At 36.6% G+C, this 23,381-nt stretch overlaps 1 protein-coding gene across 2 annotated transcripts in view; it reads left to right on the forward strand.

Moving 5' to 3' along the window:
- The first annotated feature begins 776 nt into the window (after positions 1-776).
- Positions 777-23,381, forward strand: part of ANGPT1 (angiopoietin 1) — a 157,321-nt gene continuing 134,716 nt past the window's right edge. Inside the window, exon 1 of one of the 2 annotated variants that reach the window (XM_082045109.1) lies at positions 777-1,467. In XM_082045109.1, coding sequence (XP_081901235.1) covers positions 1,171-1,467 — 297 coding nt within the window. In that variant the 5' untranslated portion in view covers positions 777-1,170. The remainder of the gene's footprint in view (positions 1,468-23,381) is intronic. The other variant, XM_082045108.1, reaches the window with a different exon arrangement.

Genomic DNA, 23,381 nt, shown 5'->3' on the forward strand with positions numbered 1-23,381 from the left:
TTGTCTGTAGCAAATACCGAAGACTTTATTTAAGTATGGGATATTTTCAAACTTTTTCTGAGGAAGTTGTCCCCAGGCAAGTTTCTACATATGATGAGGGGTGTCTGTATAGCCCATGCAGACTTGCAAATTGGTAGAAGTGTTTTGCATGTGATAACTACACAGTAGTAGTACAGAAGACAATCTGGAAGATTTCAGCGACCATATCTCACTGTTTTATAATTAGTTGCCTTATTTTAGAAGCCAAACATAGAAAATTATTATGCTTCTGAACTGCCGTTCCTCATTGTTATTTGGCAGCCTTAATTTCATTATATGCTGTAAAAAAATCTCTGAAACTCTGAAAGCTCTGCTAAAGAAATGCAGTTGTCTTAGAAAAGTAGCTAAAGCATGTGGGAGTTAAACGTAACTTTTTTCCCAGAAGTGTCATTCGCCTGACTTAGAATTTTTTAATAGATACTGAGCAGCACAGAACTGAAAGTATTTTTAATTTCAGAGCTTTGTATATTTACAGAAGGATTACAACAAACTTCTACACTTTATCTACATTTTAATAGGTCAGTGTGAACATATGAAGTGTATTAAGGTGGACTGCCTTCCTTATTAAACTTATGTGAGTTCGTCAAAAGCCCTTAGCGGTTGTGTGCAATAGGGGCTGGAAAGCCATGCACGGCTGAGGTCACGCATCCAGCCAGTTTGTAAGATGATCCCTCTGTACCGAGCCATCAGCCATCCTCAGCACAGGGGCGCACTCATACACACATTCCTGTCAAGTCATCTTGTGAAAGGCTGCTTGCTTCCAGCTTGGCTTGAAAGTGCAACCTTAATAAAACTCACTGAAGTCTGAGAGAAAATAGCAGTTCTGCAGCAGATAGTGTAGGGGAAAGAGACTGGGATATGCATATGCAGCTGACTGAAGCAGGCTACATGCTGGACTGTAACAGAGAGGAAACAATAAATCTTAACTACTATGCAATAAATATTCCCAATTTTAACTAAGGAAGCTATCCTCACAGTGAAATTAAAAAAAATAACAGTTTATCCAAGCTTAATTACTAAAGTGAACTTCTCCAGTCCTTTTTCCAAAGACTTTAAGAGAAATTAAGAACAAATTTAAAGAAAGAGGAAGAAAAAGTTTTTCTTAAAGTGAGAAGGGAAAGTAATAATAACATGTCAGTTTTCCTTTCCTTTGCTTTTCTGGCAGCAATTCTTGCTCATACAGACTGTAATAACCAGCGTCGGGGTCCAGAAGCCAGTGGGAGAAGATTTAACCGGATTCAGCATGGGCAGTGCACCTATACTTTCATTCTGCCAGAACAGGACGGGAACTGTCGTGAAAGCACGACAGACCAGTACAACACAAATGCTCTTCAGAGAGATGCTCCTCACGTGGAACAGGATTTCTCTTCCCAGAAACTACAACATCTGGAACATGTGATGGAAAATTACACTCAGTGGCTGCAAAAAGTAAGTGTTTCTTTCTTTCATTTCTCAATAAATAGATTTTTTGGGTGATGCTTATGCTGTTCAAAGTTTTCATTAGTTTTGATGAGAACTGAGGTAATAAGGATTGATCTAGTTCATGGCTGTGTACGGGAGAAATGTTAGAGCCAGAGTGCACCCTTTTTAGTGACATTGCACTTGGGAGCAGAATTTTCTTTACTTCACTGAAAGATGTAGCTTCTTAAAGCTTCATCTCAAGAGACTGGATGTTTGTGAATCAGAGAACTCAAAAATCCTCCAGAGACTCTGATGACAGGAATTACTAAATTTTCCAATAACCCCTACTTATAGTTCACAGCCTCAGATCAGATGCCATAAGGGATACCTGCTACTCTCTCAGTAAAAGACAGCATTAAACAAACAAACAAACAAACAAACAAACAAACAAACAAACAAGCATTTAAAGGCACAGGGTTAAGAATATAATTGTTCCTCCATAAATAGATCCTGTAATACTATTCTACCCAGTGAATTGCTGGAAAGAAAGAAGAAAGTATATAAGCATTCGCAGTCCTAAAACATCACAATAAAACTTTTTAACTGAAACAGCGTGTTTTAATTTGCATGTGTATATGTGCATTCTTTCACAGAAAGGGAAAGGTAGATTTGAAGGTGTTGCAGTAACTTAGAAGTAATTATTGTGCAGTAGTTCTAATGAACTTCTTAGTATTTTGTGTATGACCTGGAGTTTGGGCCTAGAAAGACTTAAATATGTGAATAATGTCACTCATATGAGCAGTCCCATTCACCTTAACAGAATTACTCGCATAAAATTCCATACCTTGCAGGATCTTGTCTGTGCCTTGGTAATGAAAATGCCTTGGGACAGCTGACCAGTAAAAAGAAATAAACAGTCTTTGTATATAGTTATTTGCAATATTCCGATTCTCATACTGGCATTTTGACCTGGCAAAACTTAGAAAATTGAGCAATTGAGTGATGCAACTAATCATGTAAGATGGCACAAGAAAACTGCTGTGTGTACCCATTTGAGAGATAGATGATTTAACTAACACAAGTTCACACTAAGAATAAACATCAATAAAAAACTAGTGAAGATGCTGCCAGGTGGGCTAAAACTTCACATTAGCATAGTTACTGTTACCTGTCTCTTGTACAAATTTTGTTGCATCCAAACAGTGTACAAGACAGAAATATGTTAAAAAGCAGATACAGCCATCCCCATCCCTCAAACCCTATTAAAATCTTTAGAGAGGATTTCCTGATCTCTTGGTAAATTAATTGTGCTCTTTGCATATCTGCCTCTAGCAAGAGAGAAAAGACCCTGTTCAGTAAACATGTGACTATAAAACAAAATATAACCAAGCATTACTTTTTTAGACTACTTTCCTTATTTTTGTAATATCTTGGTCTGCTTTGGGGAATATAAGGCTGGAAATAGGGGATGTCTTTTGCAGAGGGAAGCATTTCTTAAGAAATTATTTTACCATGCCTTGGGAGACAGAGGCAATCACTAAAAAGAGGAAAGTTGTTATCTGTATTTATGCACACATGATTTTACTTGAGCAAATTGCTTGCTGAATCATGCTTATAAGACTTCACTTATTCTGTGTTTGTCCACTAGAGACTGAACTAAGATCACTGTTTCACTGTGAACTGAGCATGAAGAAATATGAGTCTCTGGAGTGTGAATGTCTGAGTTAGGGTTAGTCCTCTCACACTTTAGAGGGAAGTGATTGAACAGGTAGGAAGCCCAATGAAAGGGGTTTATATTTGAGGACTGTTTTCTTGTGCAGTGATTGTAAAACTGGCTATGGGCAGAACCATCCCCCGCCTCCTTTCCTTCCCGGCCCCCAACACTCTGCTCCCAGGGGTTTACATAAAACTGGGATTGTGCACATATCCCTATGCGTCAGTTTTCCCTGGAATGAAAGGACTCGTTTCTCTGTGTGGTGGAGTACGGCTCCCTCTGAACAAATGCAGTTCCACCATAGCATCTCTGAATACTGAATTTGCATTGTTGCTGTTGCTGTTACAAAGAGCCTCAACCATAACCCATTTCTTTTCAAAGCAAGCATAATGTTTAAGTGTAATAAATATATTATATAGATATCTTGTTTCTCATTTTTATACCCTGCACTTATTTTTCCCCCTAGATTTTTAATATTGGATATAACCTGCTACACTAAACAGCATTTTACAATGCACCTGCTGTGAACAAAGAATAATTAGTAGTTATAGGTATATGACTGGAAGTGAATACTTATAATAAGAAATAATGTTTAAGAATTTGAAATATATTCTGACTTACATAAAGGAAATTACTTCAGGTAATATATATAACTTTCATTAAAATTGTTCTTGGGCAATTTTTGGCAGGGTGAATTGTTTTCTCAGCAGAAATGCTAGCCTGCAATATTGAAAGACTGTTTAGTAAGAAAGTTTGTAAGAATCATTATTTGCTTAATTCTGTAGTGTTTTTTGGTTTTTTGTTTGTTTGGTTGGTTGGTTTTGTGTGTGTGGTTTTTTGTTTTTGTTTTTTAAGGCCTTTTTCTATGCTTAAACCCCGAAAGTTCTTATTTGCTGATCTTAAACTTCATGGTAAATAACAATGATTTTGCCTGGGGAGCCTATTAGAGGCAATTATGTGCTGGTCTTTTCCATTAACATTTGCCTATCTGTAGTCACCATAACTGGGATCGGTTGGCAAACTAGAGGCATGGCTAAACCCTCTGAGCAGAAACTACTCAGAAGAAGATGACTTGGTAAACATTTTTAGAGATTTTCCTAGAACTGTTTATTTTAATTCCGGATAACTTTCCCCATTGTTTAAGCTTGGGTTTCATTTCTGCAATATGTTTATACTAATAGTTCAAAACAAACAGTTCATCACATTTTCTTTCTTGCAGTAACTGACTGGCACACGTGATACTGTTTGGTATTTCACTGCAGTGTCTAAATATTGCCAAAGAGGAGTTACATGAAATGTTATCATCATGTCTTGCTGAGGAACTTTCCGTTAGTCTGCTTGCTGAACTTACAGAATTGATAGACTTAGTATACATTCAGGATAGCTATATGGATGAATGTTTCATATACTTATTCCTCAGTCCAAAACAGTAAAAATAATTTTTATTACAGTAATTAGTTTTACATGATCCACTTTTTTTTTTTTTTTTCCTGATCATTACCTAAGCAGAATACCATAAAAGCTTAAAATGAAGGCTTAATAATAGTATACTATAAGAAGTTAACAGAGATGTACAAGTTTGAGTTGAAAGTGAACCACAATCCTTCTGGTCAGCCATTATCCAAACTTAGATTTTTAAAATTTTCCTTTTCTCTGCAAATATTGTTGATACCCCTACAGCTAAAACAAAGAAAGAAACTTCAACTCACTTCCCTTACCCTTCAAAGTGCCTGTGCTGTCACCAGCTGTAAGAGAAGTATAAAATGATGAGGTTGATTCAGTCAAGAAAGAAATTATGAACAATTTTTCTGAGGTATCTGTAGCCGTAGTAAAATTTTAAGTTTATTCTTATCATAGTTTTGATAAATTATTTGTCTTTTGCATTGTCTGTGCTGTCTGTTAACCTCCTTATTTTGCAGAAATAACATCACAAAGCTCAACTGGGTTTTAAACATGTAAGGCAGGGGTGTCAGACTCATTTTCATCTGAGGCCACGTCAACCTCACAGTTGCCTTCAAAGGACCGAATGTGATTTCCTGACTGTGTAAATGTAGGAGTAGTTACATCTATATGATCCTAAAATTACTTTCCTACCTTTGAAGGCAACTGCGAGGCTGATGTGTCCCCTGGTGAAAATGAGTCTGAAACCCCGATGTAAAGAATGTAGGTTTTGAGGGGAACCAGCCATTGCATAGCAGATACTGTTTTTTTGAAAGACTGGTGTCTGTCGCTGTGTGCTGTGTGCTGCTCCAGTGAAAGTCCACCTCTCTCTATGGTCTTCGCCAGCAGGGCCTAGCACTGCAATTAAATATTAATAATACGCTTACGTGTGTGGAGTGGCTGGATTTTGCCTTGGATTTGATATGGTTTGCTGAAGATAGGAAAATTCCTTACATGTCACTCTTGCTGTGAAGCTATGTGAAAGTGTGAGAGAGCCTGCCCTGAAGAGGAGAGATCTAAAGAGCTGTCTTAATATCCTATGAGGCAAATTTATATTAATATAAAAATGGAGATATCTACAGTGTGTGTAAAATCTTGTCACATTAAGAAACCAATTTTCCCAAGTTGAACTATTAGAAGACATAGTAAAAATTCCATTTTATTTATATTTTTGTCTCACTGACCAATTTGTAAAGTAACATGTGACCTTAAAGTTCACATAGTATATTAAGTGCAACCATGATGATCTCGTATTAATTTTCACAAATTAAAACAGGTCATTAGATTTGGAATCTCCCTTTCTGCTTGCATGAGCATTGCTAATAGGGATGTGTAAGGAATGGCTTTTCAGTAAATCTCATTTTTCAAGGTGGACCAAGGCTAAAAGAAAACAATGAGAAAGTTTCATCCAGAACTGACCACTAGCCTCTTGTTTGGCATCCAGCTTGAACCTGGATTTCTTGTCTACACCCAGAGGCTGTTTACTATTCTAGGTGCTCCTTTTTGCTTTGCAGTCAATGAATTCTCATATCCAAAGGACAGCCTCATCCTAGTGACATTTGAAATTCGGTTCCCACAGACTAGCTGTGAAACAAATGGTGGGATTCAAACTGATGGGATTACTCATACAGTATATACTACTCAATGGGTGAGAGTATATGTAAAAGCTAAATTAAAAGAGCAAAAATAAGTTTGTGGAAACAAACTGGTTCTAAGAAAATTCACGTTTGAGTGGAAAAAAAAAAAAATTGCTTATTATCTCCAAAAATTCTCTTGGACAATAATATGACTACAGTTGAAAGGTTTATTAATCAAATTGCTGAAATCCTTGGGAAATTCTGAGGTACCCACAAGAAAGAGGCAAGACTTCAAATGTAGAAATGTCTGAAAGCTTTACATTATTGAGGGATAACCCATTTGGCAATTTTAATCATTTTTCTTTTTAAGAAGCAGAAGAATCAGAGAAATACACTGAAGGGCAGTCTCACATGTTGCCACATTTGGTAGTGAATCACTTCAAAAAAATATTTCCCATGCTTGGACAGAAGGCTTTATCATAATGTGCAGTAGAACCTGAATGTGTTTATTTTCAGTGATGACAGCTGTAATTAGGAACTTTCTGGTAACAATAAAATATTGCATTTATTAGTCATCAGAAGTGACCAACCAACATGCCCAGTGGGAGATCTCAGTTGGAGCACTAAGAGCTTTTCTAAATGAAATGGATATCAAGCAAATGGTGTGTCATTTTGAGGGTGCTGAGAACTCACAGTTCCCATTCCCTTCTGTGGTTTGGAAGCAATCTCTGCTTCACAGTACTGGGTGCCTTGGAAAAGAAAAAAAAAAGCCCATGTGGGAAAAGTATAGAGCTGGGTATTTTAGGCCTACATCATCCCACCCAAACTTCTGGCCATAAACCAGACATACTCAAGATAGATTTTTCTTTGCTGTGGGGAATCACTCATTGCTGTGTCAAGAGACAGTAGCAAGCCCAGGGGAAGAGTCAGCCATCCCAACTGTCCTGTGGAAGACCCTGCCTCTCTTCATTGACTCTGTGGAAATCCTGAGCAGCTAATTTCCTAATTTCAAGGCCTCAGTTAAGTGGGATGGATTTAAGCTTTATTTCTCTCCATGGGTGTAGCATAGATTTCCCTTGTGACTATAAGGAAATTGTAAAACTTAAGTATTCCTGTTTCCCTTTTCTAACACAGATATAGTGCTACTACTGAATTTTACAAGTCTATTAGTAGGCTTAACATCTTGAGGTTTTTTATGTTGCTTTAGGAGTCTTTCTGGTGGAAAGTATCTTGTGCTATTAACAGTTTATGTATGTTAATACTTTCAATGTTTACAGAAAACCATGTGAGATTAAAAAATCTTTTCAAAGGAAATTAGTTTTAAAACAAATAACTAAAATAATTTCTAAAAATAAACAGATAAATACAATGGATATGAGTCTATAATGCTAAGTATATTTTGCAGGTTGCAGTTGAGTAAATCGATTATATATGTCCTGCTAACAGTGAGAATGGTCCTCATTCTTGGCAGTGTTCTTAAAACCTGTTGAGCAGCTGCTGCTCAAACCTGTATTCATCTAAGATTAATTCATCTAAGATTAATAGGATTGTAGCTGAGTCTTGTACAGAGTCCCAGGAAGACCAGTGAGGAATGGCTAGTTTTTTAGAGCTATGGTTACCAGCAATTTTGAATAAACTTGTCATTATCAAAACTGTTCTCGCTTATGTGATTTATTGCAAGCATACCCTGAATGATGAAGATACTTAACAACCTGCTTGTATTCATCTCAATTTACAGTTCAGAATAGTTCAGTCATTTTCTCTGTGTTTGCAATAAGACACAAACAAGGAAGAAGTTTCAAAAGTCGGCCTTCTAGAATCACTGTCACATTTTTAGCTGTGCTGTGAACCTCATCTTCAGCACCAGCAGCTCAAGTGTCTTGAATAAACAGCCCTGGTGTAAAAGTCCTCCCAGTAGCATAAGGATTTCCTCTCTTGTTAAAGGGTTGAAGTTTGATCAGGAAAAGGAAATTGAAATAGTTTCATATTTCATAGGAAGGGTTCTTTTTCTTATGAAACAAGTTGCACTTTAACACAGGGTTATTCTTGTGTAACCATATGTGCATATTTTAGAAAGTGTTATGAAACACCATGGTGGTGAATAATCACTTGGAGGGGTAACTTAGAAATGCCATAAATTGTTGCACATTTGCACTACATTCTTATTAATGTTACTGCATAAAGATCAAGCTTCACTTTTCATTACCTTAGTTAGGGATCAGGTTAATCTTAAACAGAGTAATTCACTTTTAAACTGGGATAAGAAATCTACCCACAGACTTACACCAGTTTAATTATCCCTGTTTAAAACTGATGTAAGCCAAAGATGTATCAAGTGGGCTAAACAAGATGTATCAGTGGGGCTACACTCAACATTGAACAAACAAATGGGTACAGGCAGGCAAAGGAAGACTGGTGTAAGGTCAACTGGAAAGATGCTCAAGTTGTACTATTCTACATTTCTAAAAATGGTTTACTTTTAGAATTAAAGCAAATCAACCAAACAAAATAAGAATTACATTTATTTTATAATAACTAGAGGAAGTAACAGAAAATTACTTTGTTGCTGATAAATTATGTGTGCCTTTGCTTTTGTAATTTCCAGAATGCATATGAAGCAAGAATTTTCATATATTTGGGAAAAAATATTGGACCATCACAGATATTTTTCTGTCCCTATGTGTGCATATGTTGTAAGACAAACCTGATTGTGTTTTATGTGTGCATGGCATCTGCTTCTTTAATAGGACTTGACATAACTATACAGTTATAATTTTTCATCAGGTCTCCTGGGAATTTTTATTTGTTGGAGTAAATTATTGCCATTTGTCATGCTTTGTGTAGTTGTCTTGTTGCAAATAATGTACCAGGTGTACCTTCTGCAATAGGAATGTACAGGGACAACCAAAATCCACTTGTTCCAGTAAGCAGAATTCCCTTCTGACTCTGTTCTGCCCAAGGATTTGGGTCCTGGCATTATTTCTCCTCTTTCTGTACCAAGAAGGCAAATAGACTTGAGAGATTACCCTGGAGATAGGAGGAACTCTGAGCATTCCTGCCAGGAATTAAGGCAAGACTAGAGAATTGTGGGAGAAAACTGGGAGTAAGAGCAGATGACCTTAGAAGGTAATTTTTCTGTTTTTGACAGCATAGCTCTATTCACACTAGAGCATAGATGATCAGATTGGTGCTAATCAATTTTGAATCTAAAAACTATTTCTGCTGCAGGCTGTTATACCATTTATAGACTGATCCTGCCTTCTTTCACATCCAAACTCCTTTTAAAGGCTTTCTGTGGGCAAGAGAATTTTCTTGAAAGATACTATGTTATGAAACTTCTGTCTTAGGGATAAGAGTGTTTAGCAGGCCAGGCTTTTCTCTTCCTTATCTGTGTTCCACACCAGCCTAAACCTGCAGAGGTTTCAAGGAGAAAAGCACTGGTGTCATTTGAGTACTCCTGACCACTATTTTAAATGTTACAACAAATTTTCAGTCATTATCAAAGGCTCTCCAGCCTTCTAAATGGGGTTTTTACTTCCTGACTGTAGGTGAAAAAGGTCTGATTCTCAGTGTGTAAATTTACTATTTTGAGATGTGTTTTAATATTTGACCTTTAACACACTCCAAATCCACAGAACACATTTTAAATACCCACAAAAATCAAAGGAGCAGCTGTAGTACAATCTCTAGAGATGCTTTTACATTTATCTTGAGGGTTGTGGTAGACTTGCCTGCTCTTTGGATAATATTATTTATGAATGTTTTAAAGTTGTCAGCCTATGCTTGTAAAAGTTTATTTTTCTTTCTGAAGCTCTTGTCTGTAAATATGGTCTTGAACAGTGGAGATTTAGGGTAAAAAAAAATATGTAGTTCTGTTAAATGATATTTTATAAGTGTTTTTTTATGCATTGTATTGGATGAATTTTCAATTTGTATTAAACCACCTATGGCTCTATTTAAATGTGCTGCTTTTCACTTTTGTACATTCAACTTTGAATAGCTTTAGTAAGAATTATCTTCTGGGAGTTTTGGTTCTCATTCAGAAGTCTTATTCAGGAAAAAGAACTATATTAAATAAATCTTTTTTTTTTAAAACTCTTCCATCAGCTCAGTGTGTAGGTAACGGTGAGGGTGAATAATAGGGTCATTTACATGCCTTTCTCTTTTCACTTCTGAATCATGCATTTGTGTCTCAAGAAGGCAAGGATTTTCAGATAATTATCTAATGTTCACCATCAAAGCACTAGTTCTCCTAAAAACCTACTATTTTCTATGAAAAAAACAGTGTAGAAATGACTGGATATTTCTGAAATCTCACAGAAATACTTTATACACAACCTGGTTCTCTGAAATCTCCTCCAACACCAAAGGACTCAATGAAAACTGCTACAGCTTTTGAAAATTGGGCATTCATATGTAGATAGAAGTAGCTGAAATGAGGATTTAGGATCACTGCCATCATCATTTAAGTATTAAGTATATTTATTTGTGTCATAGTTAAATATTTACCCTCTACAGTCTTAACTCATCAGGAAATTCCTGTGGCCTTCTAGGCCACATCAGCAAGTTAACACAGTAACGGGCAGCCCCCAAACCATGATGCCTTTGGTGCTGTGCCTGGAATTTTGAGGATCTGCTTAGAGGGAAAATTGCTCAAAGAGATGATCTAATCTCTTCCTGAATGAACTGTTCCCCTTTGTTCCTTGGCTAGAACTTCATACTTCACTCTATGCATGACTTACTATAGCAGAGATAAATGGTCAAGGGCCACCTATCTTTCCTGCCTCACTTCTATCCTGTTAATGGGAAAGGCCATCAATGCTCTGCTAAAAAGTTTTTCTGTGTTGCTATTTTTGTGCAGAGGAGATAGGGGCTGCAAAATTCTTTATCACTTTAGCCTCTTAACTACAGAGGCGATGATTAAGGTTGTTTCTCTTCACATTTTTCTTGAATGATCCAGTTTGATCTCTTGGCTTTTCCAAGAATTCTGGCTGATGCAATAAATATCCTTTTGTTTATTCCTCTGACATCATTTACCTCCATGACACCACACAGCTTAACCGTTGTGGCCTCTGCCTTCCTGTCTTCCTGTCCTGTTAAAGAATTATTTGTACCTGTTATTATACCAGAGTTTTGTGCAGAGAAGTATAAGTAAGACAACTCTATTTGCAGATGCACCCAAGACAAGAGGAGTTTGCCAAGTACCAAAGTGTTATCATTAAAGGTGAAAGATGATTACAGCAGATTGAATTCAATAAACGTTGGTAAAACACATTTTTATAGGTTGATCTGCTCATTAAGCCATTGTACCAGTCACTGTGCAGAGATATAAGACATTGCTCTGTCTGCAACTGAGAAGTATCCTGTTGAATGAGTGATTTCAAATCCTCATTAGCTGAGTTTTGCTGAGAAACCTGGCTTTGTTTCACACTTCACTGGCTTTCCTGAAACCAGGGTATTAGCTGAGTTTCTACATGTCACCTCACTGGCAAAATACTGGCACCTCATTACATGCTCACATACATGTCTCTAAAGAGAGAATGTAACGTTTGGGTAAACTATGTGAAATATTTGCTATGAGTTTGTGTGTTGGGTAAACTGTAAATGCAATAAGAATAAATGTAGCTTTTTAAAGTGTTTTTTTTTTATTATTTTGAATTCCATAAAATAGTTATGGGACAGGTAACTCCCAAGGGAACTGAGGATGAGTTTGTAGCTGTGGACTATTGCCTCTTGGAAAGGGTCATCTCGGAAAAAGTGTTAGGGACCTGGAGAAAGACTGGAAAGGCTAAGTATAAGGTGGGAGATGGGGGTGGTGCTTCAAAGCAAGGAGTCTTTCTATTTGAGGCTGATAGAGGATTTTCATTAAAAGTCTGACAGGAAGAGTGGAGGTTAGTGTTGTAATCCATAAATTTATGTGCTGCCCAACATGTCACTAAGCACACACAATAAAATAACTTGTCTTGCAGTGACAGAAAAGTCTGAAAAATTACTCTGGTGTACAACCCTATGTTCAGTAAAATGCCCTGAAACAATGTATCTGTAAACTATTTACTGACTGTGTGGCCCTACAAAGACCATATGACTACATATTTCAGTAGTATTACAGTCTGCTGGAGAAAACCTTATCAGAGTTGAGGAATATTTTATTTAAAATAAGACCATTTATTATTTTATTTAAAAAAAAAAAAAAACAGAAAAAAAAATTTTCTAAATTTAAGAAATAAACAATGGTGAGGCTAAGAAGATGCTCAGCAGCATGTTTTAATGAGGAAACTATGAATTCTCCAAATTTCACGGGTTGTTAAAGTATCTGAAATGCAGACAAACCCCCACTCAAATGTTGAGTAAAATCAGAATGCCAGTGCAGGTGGTCACAAACGTGTCTCTCTCATGCCCGACACACTCTTACAACCGTCAGTGGCAACCTCAAAAGTAATGTTTGGCTTTGGTGCATATACTTGGCCATTAGGTGAAGAAACAATTCAGTAGCATCAAACAAGTGCTATAGAGAGTCTGTGATGAGCTCGATGTCAGAAATACTAGAAAGGTATTTGCCCAAGCTTACCACTTAGATTTTGCAAGATCTAAGGACTTGACACTGAAAGTGCCAAGGGTCCTGTTTTTGAGTTGATGATACTCAGAACTTTACAGGAAACACCTAGCATATTACAAGTTTTGCCCCTGTAAAATAAATTGTTTTCATTTCACCATTGGAGAGTGTTGTCAGAAGAATGTAGCTACTCTTCAGTAGCTTTCGAAAGGAGGTAGAACTAAGTGGGAATTGCTCTGTTACTCTAAACAAACACACATCTATTTTGTACTTTTGGATAAGTGGACGAAAATGGAAAGTTCATAAACTTCCTAGAGATCTCTTCCTATAGAGAACAATGTCATAACAATTCAAAGTATCAAAGACAGTTGAATTATAATTCCTTATGCAGTTCACCTAGAGGATTGTGTGAGCTTAGATTTTTTTTTTTTTGCCATGCATACCATGACGGCACATGCTGTACTGGCCACCAATAAGTCTTAAAAACATAAAAATATTTCATTATTGTTATGTATACAAATAGTGGATAAATTATATATTTATGTATTTATAAGACATATTGATACAGTGCAATGGATGTACCAACATTAAAAAGAGTTATAAAATTAAACAGAGACAGAAATAGAAGAATTTGTCTGGAATTCAGGTTCTTAAAGCAAGGATTATTTGCTGTATTTCCTTAATGCTAAGCCAGTAAGCCAAAAAAAGCAGCAGTTTTTACCTTCTACCTTAATGCCTCCCAGTGCTCTCTGCAAAAAACCTGCATTGTGAACCCTAGGGGGAAAAAAAGTTTCCTTGATCTAGCATTTAACACTCCTACACATCTTGGAAACATCTAGTAGTTTGGCCACTGACCCCCTGGGGTATTTCCTAGAACCAGAATTGAGCAAGACTGAAAATGTTTTTGTTGCTGTGTTATGGGCATGAAGATACAACATGAATTCCTGATTTGTAAAATATAAACCCAGAGTGACATCTTCTTCCTTTTTGTGCATTTTTAAATACTACTTCAACATTTTAATTCATTACTTTGCTGCTAAAATCATGCAGAGCTTCTGAAATTACGATCAAAACTCCTCAGTCCTTTATCACTAGAATTAGCATTGGTTTTTTGTTTTTGTTCTCGGGTTGTTGTTGTTGTTTGGTTTTGTTTTTTTGTTGTTTTGTGGTTTTTTGTTTTTGTTGTGGGTTTTTTGGTGTTGTTTTGTGTTTTTGGTTTTGTTGTGTGGTGTTTTTTTTGCGGGGGGCTGGGTTTTGTTTTTGTTTTTTTCTTTTCCTGTGTGCTATAACTCACCATGATGGAACACTGGAAATGCATTTTAGGGTAAATTTCCCATTTTCATTCTTCTTAAGTTTCAAGATGATGCCTTAGAGATAGGTATGCCAGTGTGGTTTTGAATGTTGTCATGTTTTTATTTCCATAGTAAAATCCTTCTGAAATTCTATAAGGAAGATGCAGTAAGATTATTTTTGGAATACTATTCATAATGCAATACAAGCTTTATATTGTGAGACAGCTTCATATCCTAAGTCAGAGTAGCTCGGGTTTTTTTTCTGTGAGAGTGGATATTAATTTTGGGTTTGCTTCTGTCAGGCTTAGTCTGGTATTGCTATCACATTTTCCAGGTGTTGCTAGCATGTGCCTTTACAAAAAAAAATTGACTAGAGAAAACAGTAATTTCCTATGGGAATGTGAACCCAAAGGAGATTTTCAACACATTCCACAAACTCAAACCATTATCATTAAATAGCCTCGAGAGGATTAGAAACTGAAAAAAAAAATCTCTTGACTCTCACTCGGAGGGTGATGCTAATGAATTCCTGTGAGGCTTGGCCTGATGCTGCTCACAGTGAATCAGTGGTAAAAGTCTGAGCTCAGTTCCTGTCCTGAAAAGGGCATTGCCCAGCCTCAGGCACACCCAGCTGCAGCTGACCTCTCGCCCCCATCTTCCCCCTGGAGTGGCAGAAGTTCCAGGTCTATGTTTTGGCACAGGACTGACCTCCTTCAAAAAGCCTCAGCCCTAATGTAAGGGGATTTCTTAGCGACAAGAGACAGACCTCAACTCTGTCCAGACAAACGTATTTGGCAGAGCAGGAAATTCCCAGATGGTCAGGAGGAATTTTAAAGGGCTGGAAGGGTATGTTGCAAAAAGCTAGCCTGGCACCCACAGATACTGAAGTCTGTTATTTATAGAAAAGCAGAGGCAGAAAACAGATGGTGTGCTTCCTCACAATATGTTCTACAATCGCTGCATTGTGTCAGCATAAATTTGTGGAGTACCACATCAAGAACTGAGATGATAGTACAGTCTCTATCACCAGCCAGTTCTTTCCTCTGCATGCCTAGAAAGATACCAGCTAATACCATGTATAGTGGTGGTTGTATAATGCAAAAAGACCATTTTTAGAAAGCCCTGGAACAACAGTATAAGTCAGAAATCATGTCAATGGCATCAGTGGAATGATGCCAATGTCAGTCTGCTGCATCTGAAAGAAGACTCAAGCTCAGTCTGTGAGAAGCAGGAAAACTCAGATTTTTTTGTTCATTTGAGGATAGGATTCTGTGTACAGCTTTTACTATGTACACAGCCTGCCCCCAGCAGTCCTCAGTCCTCAAAGTAAGATTTACATCTCATAAGAACAATTTTATGAAGAAATTCTGGAAAGGAAAGTGCCCCTGACCCAAACAGCTGTTACCACCAAGAGGTCAAAAAGGCGAAAGGACAAAGATAATCCACAAAATGGCAGAAGGTTGAATTCTAATGGAATTAACAAGTCAGAAATGCTTACTCTGGCTATATATCGAGCATGACACTAATGGTACAGAACAGTTCATTTACCAACCTGGATGTCAGTCTAGGTGCTGTTCGTTTATTCTCCTCCCAACTGTTATACACCTGCAGCTGGAAGTTGAGAAAAGTCCCTTGTCTCCTTGACAATGGCCAAAATGCCAGTGAGCACTTACGTTCTTTTCAAACCACCTCAAAAACACAGCCAGATACTGAAAGAAAAAATTAACTCTATCCCAGGGTGCTATCACATTGTTCCCACGCTAAATCCAAACCAAATTACTGTGCTAGCTACTAAAAAGAAAAGCTTCTATCTGCATGGAAAATTAACTCAATTTCAGCTAACCTAGCACATGACTGCAAACAAAATCTTTGTGATTTTCAGCCAAAAGGTTAGAAATCTTGGTTAAACCATGTAATCTCTTTCTTTTTCTATTTATTTATTTATAAATTAGTTTTCCTTTTCTTTTAAAAAGAATGAGTTTTCATAAACAGAAAGAAATGTCACCAGAAAACATCTTTCTGCCAATAAAGAGAAATTCAGCAGACTGCTACAAAGTCACTGTCTTAGGACTGAGTTAAGTGAAAGTAGAATCAAGTTCCAGTGTTGTCTTGAGATGTGAAAGAGAAGCCTAACTGTAATATCCATGTACGGACACAGTGGAGACGTTAGGAAAGGATGCACTGTATTGGTGTCCTTCTGTTTATCTGGGAACAGTTTCTTCTTCAGTTCCTGAAAAAGATAGAGAGAATATGCATGAGGAATGTTGTTGATATAGAAAAGATCATGCAAACTGTCCACACTGAACTGAGTTCAAAGAGAACTATTTGTAACTTTTTTCCCACTGCCCTGATTTTTGGTTTAATTAAGAAAAATATGTTTAGCTGGTTAATTTAGTTCATGCTAAAGGAAAAAGAAATCAGTCTGCATAAGAAAAAGCTCTTACAGCAACTATGTTATGAAACAAAAAAGTAGATTCATGCTGAATACATGATAATATTCCACTGCTTTCTTTAGTGATATACTAGAAATGCATTTCTGGATGTTGCAGAGATGATTTGAAAACCAGGGGCTCTTTTTTTTTTTTAATGTGGCAGAGCCTGCATGGCTTGTTGATAGGGCTATATGTCATCCCTCTGGCATCTTCTGGTGATGATGCCTTTTAATATCATACTCCAGTAACAAAGTCCAAGTACATTTTACTTTTGTGTTTCTACACTGCAACGTGCTGAGAAAAAAAAATCATGCTGTGAAGGTGACTAGATAAATTTTTTAAAATTATAAGAGCAAGAGGATCCCTCCCCAAAAATGATCTCTCTGTTTGCTTGAATTTTTAATCTGTTCATATTTTTCAGTTCGAGTTACCTTTGCTAACAAAAGAGGAAATCCAGGTGTCTGTGATTCTTTTGTATAGTGCTTTTGCAAATTCATTTTTTTATTAAAGATGTACTTTCCAAACAAAATTTGACTGTTTTTGCTTTCCTTTGGGGTATCTTTTGTGTGTGGAAGAAAATAGCATACCTAATTCTTAACTTCAGAAGTTATTCTATAGTATTACTACTTAGAAGCAAGTAATGGAGGTTTTTGATATTTATTTTAATTACAGAGCACAGTTAAGAAGGTCAGAATTAAATCACTTGTTCTTCACAATTAAACAGAACTGAATAATGTACTTAAACACAACAAGCAGTGCAGCAGGAACATATCTGAGTCCAGGTGAAATGCAGTTGCAGTAAACATTTACAGGATTTTTAGCTTGGAACAAATTTTACAGAATTACTGAGAAAAAGTTTTAATGATTATGTTTCAAATTATGAACAACAGTTTACTTACATTTTCTGATGTAAATAAAGCATCTAGGAAGAATCCTAGCTGTACTGATGTCAAAGGCAGAGCTTCAAGTGATAGCAGTGATAGCAGTGCAGCCAAGACTGCATATCACATTCTGCCGGTTAATTTCTGGCATTACAAAAGAAGTAGTGTTCATGCTGTAAGTTCCATGCATATATCTATTATAGCTCTCTTTAAAATTGACAGAAGCTTCATGTTTGCTTTATAGTCTTGCATTCATTTTTTAAAAATCAACAATTCATCATACTTCTGTAACCTTTTGCATTCAGGATCTCAATATGTTTTACACACATCAGTGAATAAAGCTTCACAGCAAACAGAAGGCTAGGTGATGGCATTAATTATGTTCTCATTATCCAGTAGGAAAAACAAGGTATACAAGTGGTAGCTGGTATACTTTTAGACACTTGGGAAATCTAAGTACAGCCAACAACAAAACCATGACTTGAGGCAGGTTTAGTGTTTATATGACAGATATCAAAGTACTTCACACTAATACAGAAAGGTAAATATCCATCTGTCTCTCAGCTTTCTCATCACTGTCTGGAAATTTGATTTTTTATGACACTTACTGATAGGCTGATTTCATAGCTGCTATAAATTGACACTTCTCATCATAGATTACTGGAATGGTGCTGATTTAAATCATCAAGGTATCTGGATGTTCACACTTGCATCAAAACCTCATTCTCAATCCATCAAAACCCTTGCCTCCTTGATGAATTTGTCCTCTTTATTGGAACAAAAACTAAACTGGCCAGAGGTCCCACACATATCCATGCTATTTCATTTTCTCACTCTATTTCCAAAGTAGCCTTTCTTAAGAGATCAGCCCTGGTCATGCAAGCTGATGTGCCACGGGGCAATGATGATATGCAGTAGTGTATCCTCAGCACCACCCATGGGAAAGCCAAAGTGTTTAACACCTACTTCTGGTTGTCAAATGAAAACAGACATTTCATCTTCTTAGCAAGTGAAAACCTTCCTGAACAGAAAAGATCTTGTTATGTTACAGCCCATCACTTGCCACCACTGCTGAGGAGGTATGGAAACATCTAACACCACTAACTTTTAAAATAAAAAACAATATCTGAAATACCTTAAAAATGTGTTACAGTGTCCTATATAATTTATTAGCAACAAAATCACTCTCCACTGCGGTTAAACAAGTGACAGGACCAGAGGAAATTGCTTCAGGTTGTGCAAGGGATATTGTGAAAAATTTCTCCAAGGGAAGGTTTGTCAGGTATTGGAACAGGCTGCCCAGGGAAGTAGTTGAGTCACCATCTCCGGAGGTATTTAAAAGACATGTAGGCGTGGTGCTTATGGACATGGTTTAGTGGTGGACTTGGCAGTGACAGGTTAATGGTCAGACTTGATGATCTTAAAGGTCTTTTTCAACCTAAATGATTCTATAATTCCATGAGTAAAAGAGTGTTGTAAAATGTTTACCAAATACGAACTTTTTCAAAAGGATTTGTCTCTACACAGAGTTTTGAACCAAATTCCTCAATACTCTTCTTGTGTTGTTTGATACATATGACTTGGTTCCCAGGCAAAATGTAGTTTATTATAGAACAAACAACCGTGACAATATGGATATTTAATTAATTTTTTATTAATGAATCTGATGTCGCAACATATTTGCCTAAACCCACAGACGCATAAAGGAAAGCTATGCATTTTTATATATGGTTATTATGCACATATTTCCAAATTTAACATGCTTACTATACTGACTACAATTTTAGGTGACTCTTCAGATGTTTCTGCATGTTTTATACTGTAGGTCTTAGAAAAGCTGTGTTCATATAAATATTTGGAATAGCATACTTAGGTTTAATTTACAATTTTTTCAAGTATCTTCTAATTTGGAAGAGTTAGCTTGTTAGGTCAAGCAGCTGTTATCTCTGTTACATAGCATACGAGGAAATGTACTATTAAAATACGTAAGCACAAAACAAATTGGTTAAAAATGTAGGGAACATCAGCAGTAAGGACATTACTCCACTGTTGAGTAGAAAACACATAAAATTTTTTTGTAGGAAGAAGGATTTATAAGAAAATTCCAAGGCACGATGTTATTGTATCTGAAAGACTTTTCAACCGAAGATAAATGATCAGGTCTTTTATCAATACCTCAAACACTCCTTGCAGCAGGAAAACAAGTTTTATGTGAATTTGTAGGATTATGAATATTTCAATGTCCATTTTTATGTTATCAAGGCTAGGGAGTGTTAATACTAATTTAATTTTAGTTAACTTCTCTCAGTGACATAAGATATTCTCTCTTTCTTGTTATAGTTACTGAAACATTCACTGGCCCTGCTTCTGTTTCTGCTTATTTTGGCTGTAGATCAGTGTAGCATCTCTGAGTTCAGCAAAATGTAACTACAAGCAGAACAGCCATTGTTTTCTTTTGCATATGTACACATAATTTTGAACAGAGGGCTCCAAGCATATTCTTCATTTAAGTTGTCACTAACTTCAATGCATGCTTGGTTTTCATTTTTGTTTTACTTTTATCTTTTGCATTTGTTGCCCGAGAGATTCATAGCCAGCTGCAAAGCTCCTTTGGGCAACACCCAAAAGGACTTAAATGAAAGCAGCTAGAAAACTGCACTGTATGAAGACACTCAAAGATAATTAGGTAGCCTGGTACAAGAGACTGTGATGGGAAGTGAGACTTTGGGTGGTGAATACAACCTGAATTAGCAATCACTACTAGCATAGACTTTGAGAGTTACTATGAATCAGCTTTTGTCTGGAGGTAGTCTACCTTCTGGTGAGGACAACTTTTCTTCCAGATACTTACCGTACCAGGGAGAGACTGAAAAATTATGTTTTCCTCCTATTTCAACACATGATCCAAAGATGATTTGGCAGACTTTAGCATCCTTTTGGCACAAAAGAACATTTCAGATATATATAAACTTTTTTGTCTTTCAGTTGTGATCCAGAAATACCAAAGTTGTGTCAGTTGAGCATACCATCTTGAAGAGTAAGATGCAAAAAGGATTATGTCCCATCTAGGAATTTATGAGTGCTGTGAAAGAAGGATACTGAATGAAACTAAAAACATCTGCAGTTTTGAATAACAGAATATGTATTTTGGAAGAATCTTTTTATCATATTTTGTTTATTATTTATTGTCACGGAATCCACTTATGCTGACTTCAGAAATAACATTAGCTAACTGCATTGCGAATGTGAAAAATAATCTCACTTCACACCAGGCTGATTTGGTCGATAGTTGGCATAATATTAAAGTTATCAAAAATAATGTGGTAGATTTTGCTGTTTAACTATTCTATTAGAAAATATATATTTGTTACCTACTGATAATGAAAATTGAGCCATGTAACAATTCTGCTGTAAGCACGGACAATTTTATAGGTACCCTTCGTGATAATACTGACCTCTGTTACTTTGAGGGCAAAGTGTAGCTCTTTGTAATAACATTTTAGTTTAAGTTTAGCATAGTTTTCTTTTGCCATTACATTTTATTCTCAGTCTATCAGATTTGGTGGAATTAACAGGGTGATTTAAATCTTGAATTTTCTAGAGGTTATATAGCTGTAAGAGATGAACACACACTGAGCTTCAACACCTCTTCTGAATATCCTGAGAAACTGGAAGATGAATAGGAAACAAGATTTTAAAGATGGGAAAGGAGGTAATTTTATAGAGAAAAAAAATATTACTTACTCTTTTTCTAAGTAAAATAAGCTGATCACTTTTAACTTTTTGTCGATTTACTTTTCCATAGTTCCAGTCATCACAATAGCACTTTTCTGCAGTATAAATGCTCAGAATTGTATAAATTACTCCTGTCATTACACTTTTTTTTTTTTTTCTCTAGAAAACTTCAGCTAATAACAATGACATTTGGTGGCAGAAATCCATTTGTACATGTTAAATAATCATCTACCTCCCCAATCAACATATAAATATTATTATGGAAAGCTGAAGGAAAAGTTTATTCAGTTGCAGGTCCATACAAGGTTTGCCTTTAATTTTCAACCTATTCTTCACCACTTAGTTGCCTTGTATCTTTCTCCCTTGTTCTCTTCTTATTTATTATAACTTGACATTATATGATCTATTCAAGTGCCCCTGTTTTTGGGGGGCATAGTTTTATTTCCTCTTTAATATGTTTTTTCATGTAGTCATTCATTGTAGGTAACTTTCTGGTTCTCAGGTAGTGCCAAGAATTTTCCAGCATTTTAAATTAAGTTTCAGTTTGATCAGGAGTTATTATTTATAATTATCTGTGAAAGGAAATGCAATCCTGGCTCAGAAACAGCCAGTCTGACGAGCTGGCCTTGTGCTGCAGGTCTTGGATTCCCTGAGATCCCAGAATGCAGAGGAACTGGAGTGCCTAGGAATCAAAGCTGACCCAGAAACCTTGGCACTTGGATGCTATGGCTCCCACGAGCTTTTGTCTGTCCAGGCTGAAACTGAGCCAAGACTTTGCTAACCTTGGAAGACCTGGGAGTCTGGATCTTTGCAGCTGGCAATCCCAGGACTTTCTGGGTCACAGGTCCTTGCAAATCCATTCAGTGGCTCTCTGCAGAACTGGGAGCCTGGAAATGTCTTTGAGTTGGGCCACACAGGAGCCTGAAAGTGAAGGTAACAAATCCTGCCTGGAAAGAAGGTTTCCATTGAAGCTTTATATTTGAACTCCTTTCATGAAACATTCTTACAACAATAATTTGAAATTGTTTTAAGGAGAAACAGTTCTGGAGCAGTGTTAAGCTTGTTAGCTGGAAGGACCTCTGCAAGTTTCTGGATGTTTTGGTCTGGAAACACTGATATGTCGAAGAAAACCATTTGAGGCATCTTGCAATGTCTCCAGAAGTTTGATTTCAACTCTTGTTCTGAATTTGCCCTAGAGAACAAGACATGTCCTCGATTTTTATGACTCCAAGATTGTTTTCACATAAGGTTATATGCGGATGAGTGTATAGTATGTGTTTATGCTGGAATTCCACAATGATCATAATTCTGCTTCCCCTAAAATCAGCTGGAGTTTGGCAAATTATTTCAGTTAAAACAAATTAGATGTTCATTCAGAAATAAACAGATTCTTTTGGCATGTTGAGCTTGTGTCTTTTCATAATGGTTATGAGGCTTGTTGCTTTTCAAAACTGGAATGTGATTAGTGTAATTTATGGACATAAAGCCAAATGAAAAAACAGTTCCAGAAAAAAAAAAAAATGACAAGGTTGTTATGGTTCCAGTAATGTAGATACTTACTGGTTTTGGTTAATTATTATTATTTTTTTTTCCCTAAAGGAATAAAATACATCTTTAGTCCCTGGCTACAGATGCTGAATGTTGCCCTTCCTTAGCACTTTGGATTACCAGACTTTTATGTGGATGAAAGTCACTTTTAGGGAAAAGATCGGAGTTCAAATACAATTTAGATTAACCTCCAAACATTCAGATGCTTCCTGTATCTTAATATTTGAATGCTTATTGGGTAACAACTGTATCAGCTTCTTTACTATCCAAAATGTGGTCTAAGAGTCCTACGGGAAAAGCGTTTTGTCCTTAAGATTTTTCATACGTTTTGCATTAGAAGCCAGGAAGCTTGTGAAACAGTTTTTCTCTCAGACTTTCTTGCTGTTTTACTAGACTCTGAACTTTCTGAACTTTCCAGTGCATTGTTTAATATGAGAGAAAAAAAGGCAAGATATTGTCCTGCTTAGTCCAGTCTGTTTGGACTCTTGGATTTTCTGATCAGTCAGGCAGTGGCTGTTTGTCTAATACTGCATGTCATAACTTTCTATCTCTGTCCTAGCACACGGGGGTTTCCCAGCAAATATTGGCACTGCCACCCATTATTGAGGAAAAACTCTCTCATCACCCTGCTCTGCTGCTCTCTCTGTCAATCCCAAATTGAGAGATAAGCCACAGCCATGGTTTCTCAAGCCATCTCCTGTAAAGGAAGGATTGCTCTGGGAGAGGAGCTCTTGTGTGACCAGAGGGGTCTGTGCTTTAAAAGTATGTG

This window comes from Streptopelia decaocto (assembly GCF_964273445.1).
Source record: "Streptopelia decaocto genome assembly, chromosome: 2".
Classification (NCBI taxonomy): domain Eukaryota; kingdom Metazoa; phylum Chordata; class Aves; order Columbiformes; family Columbidae; genus Streptopelia; species Streptopelia decaocto.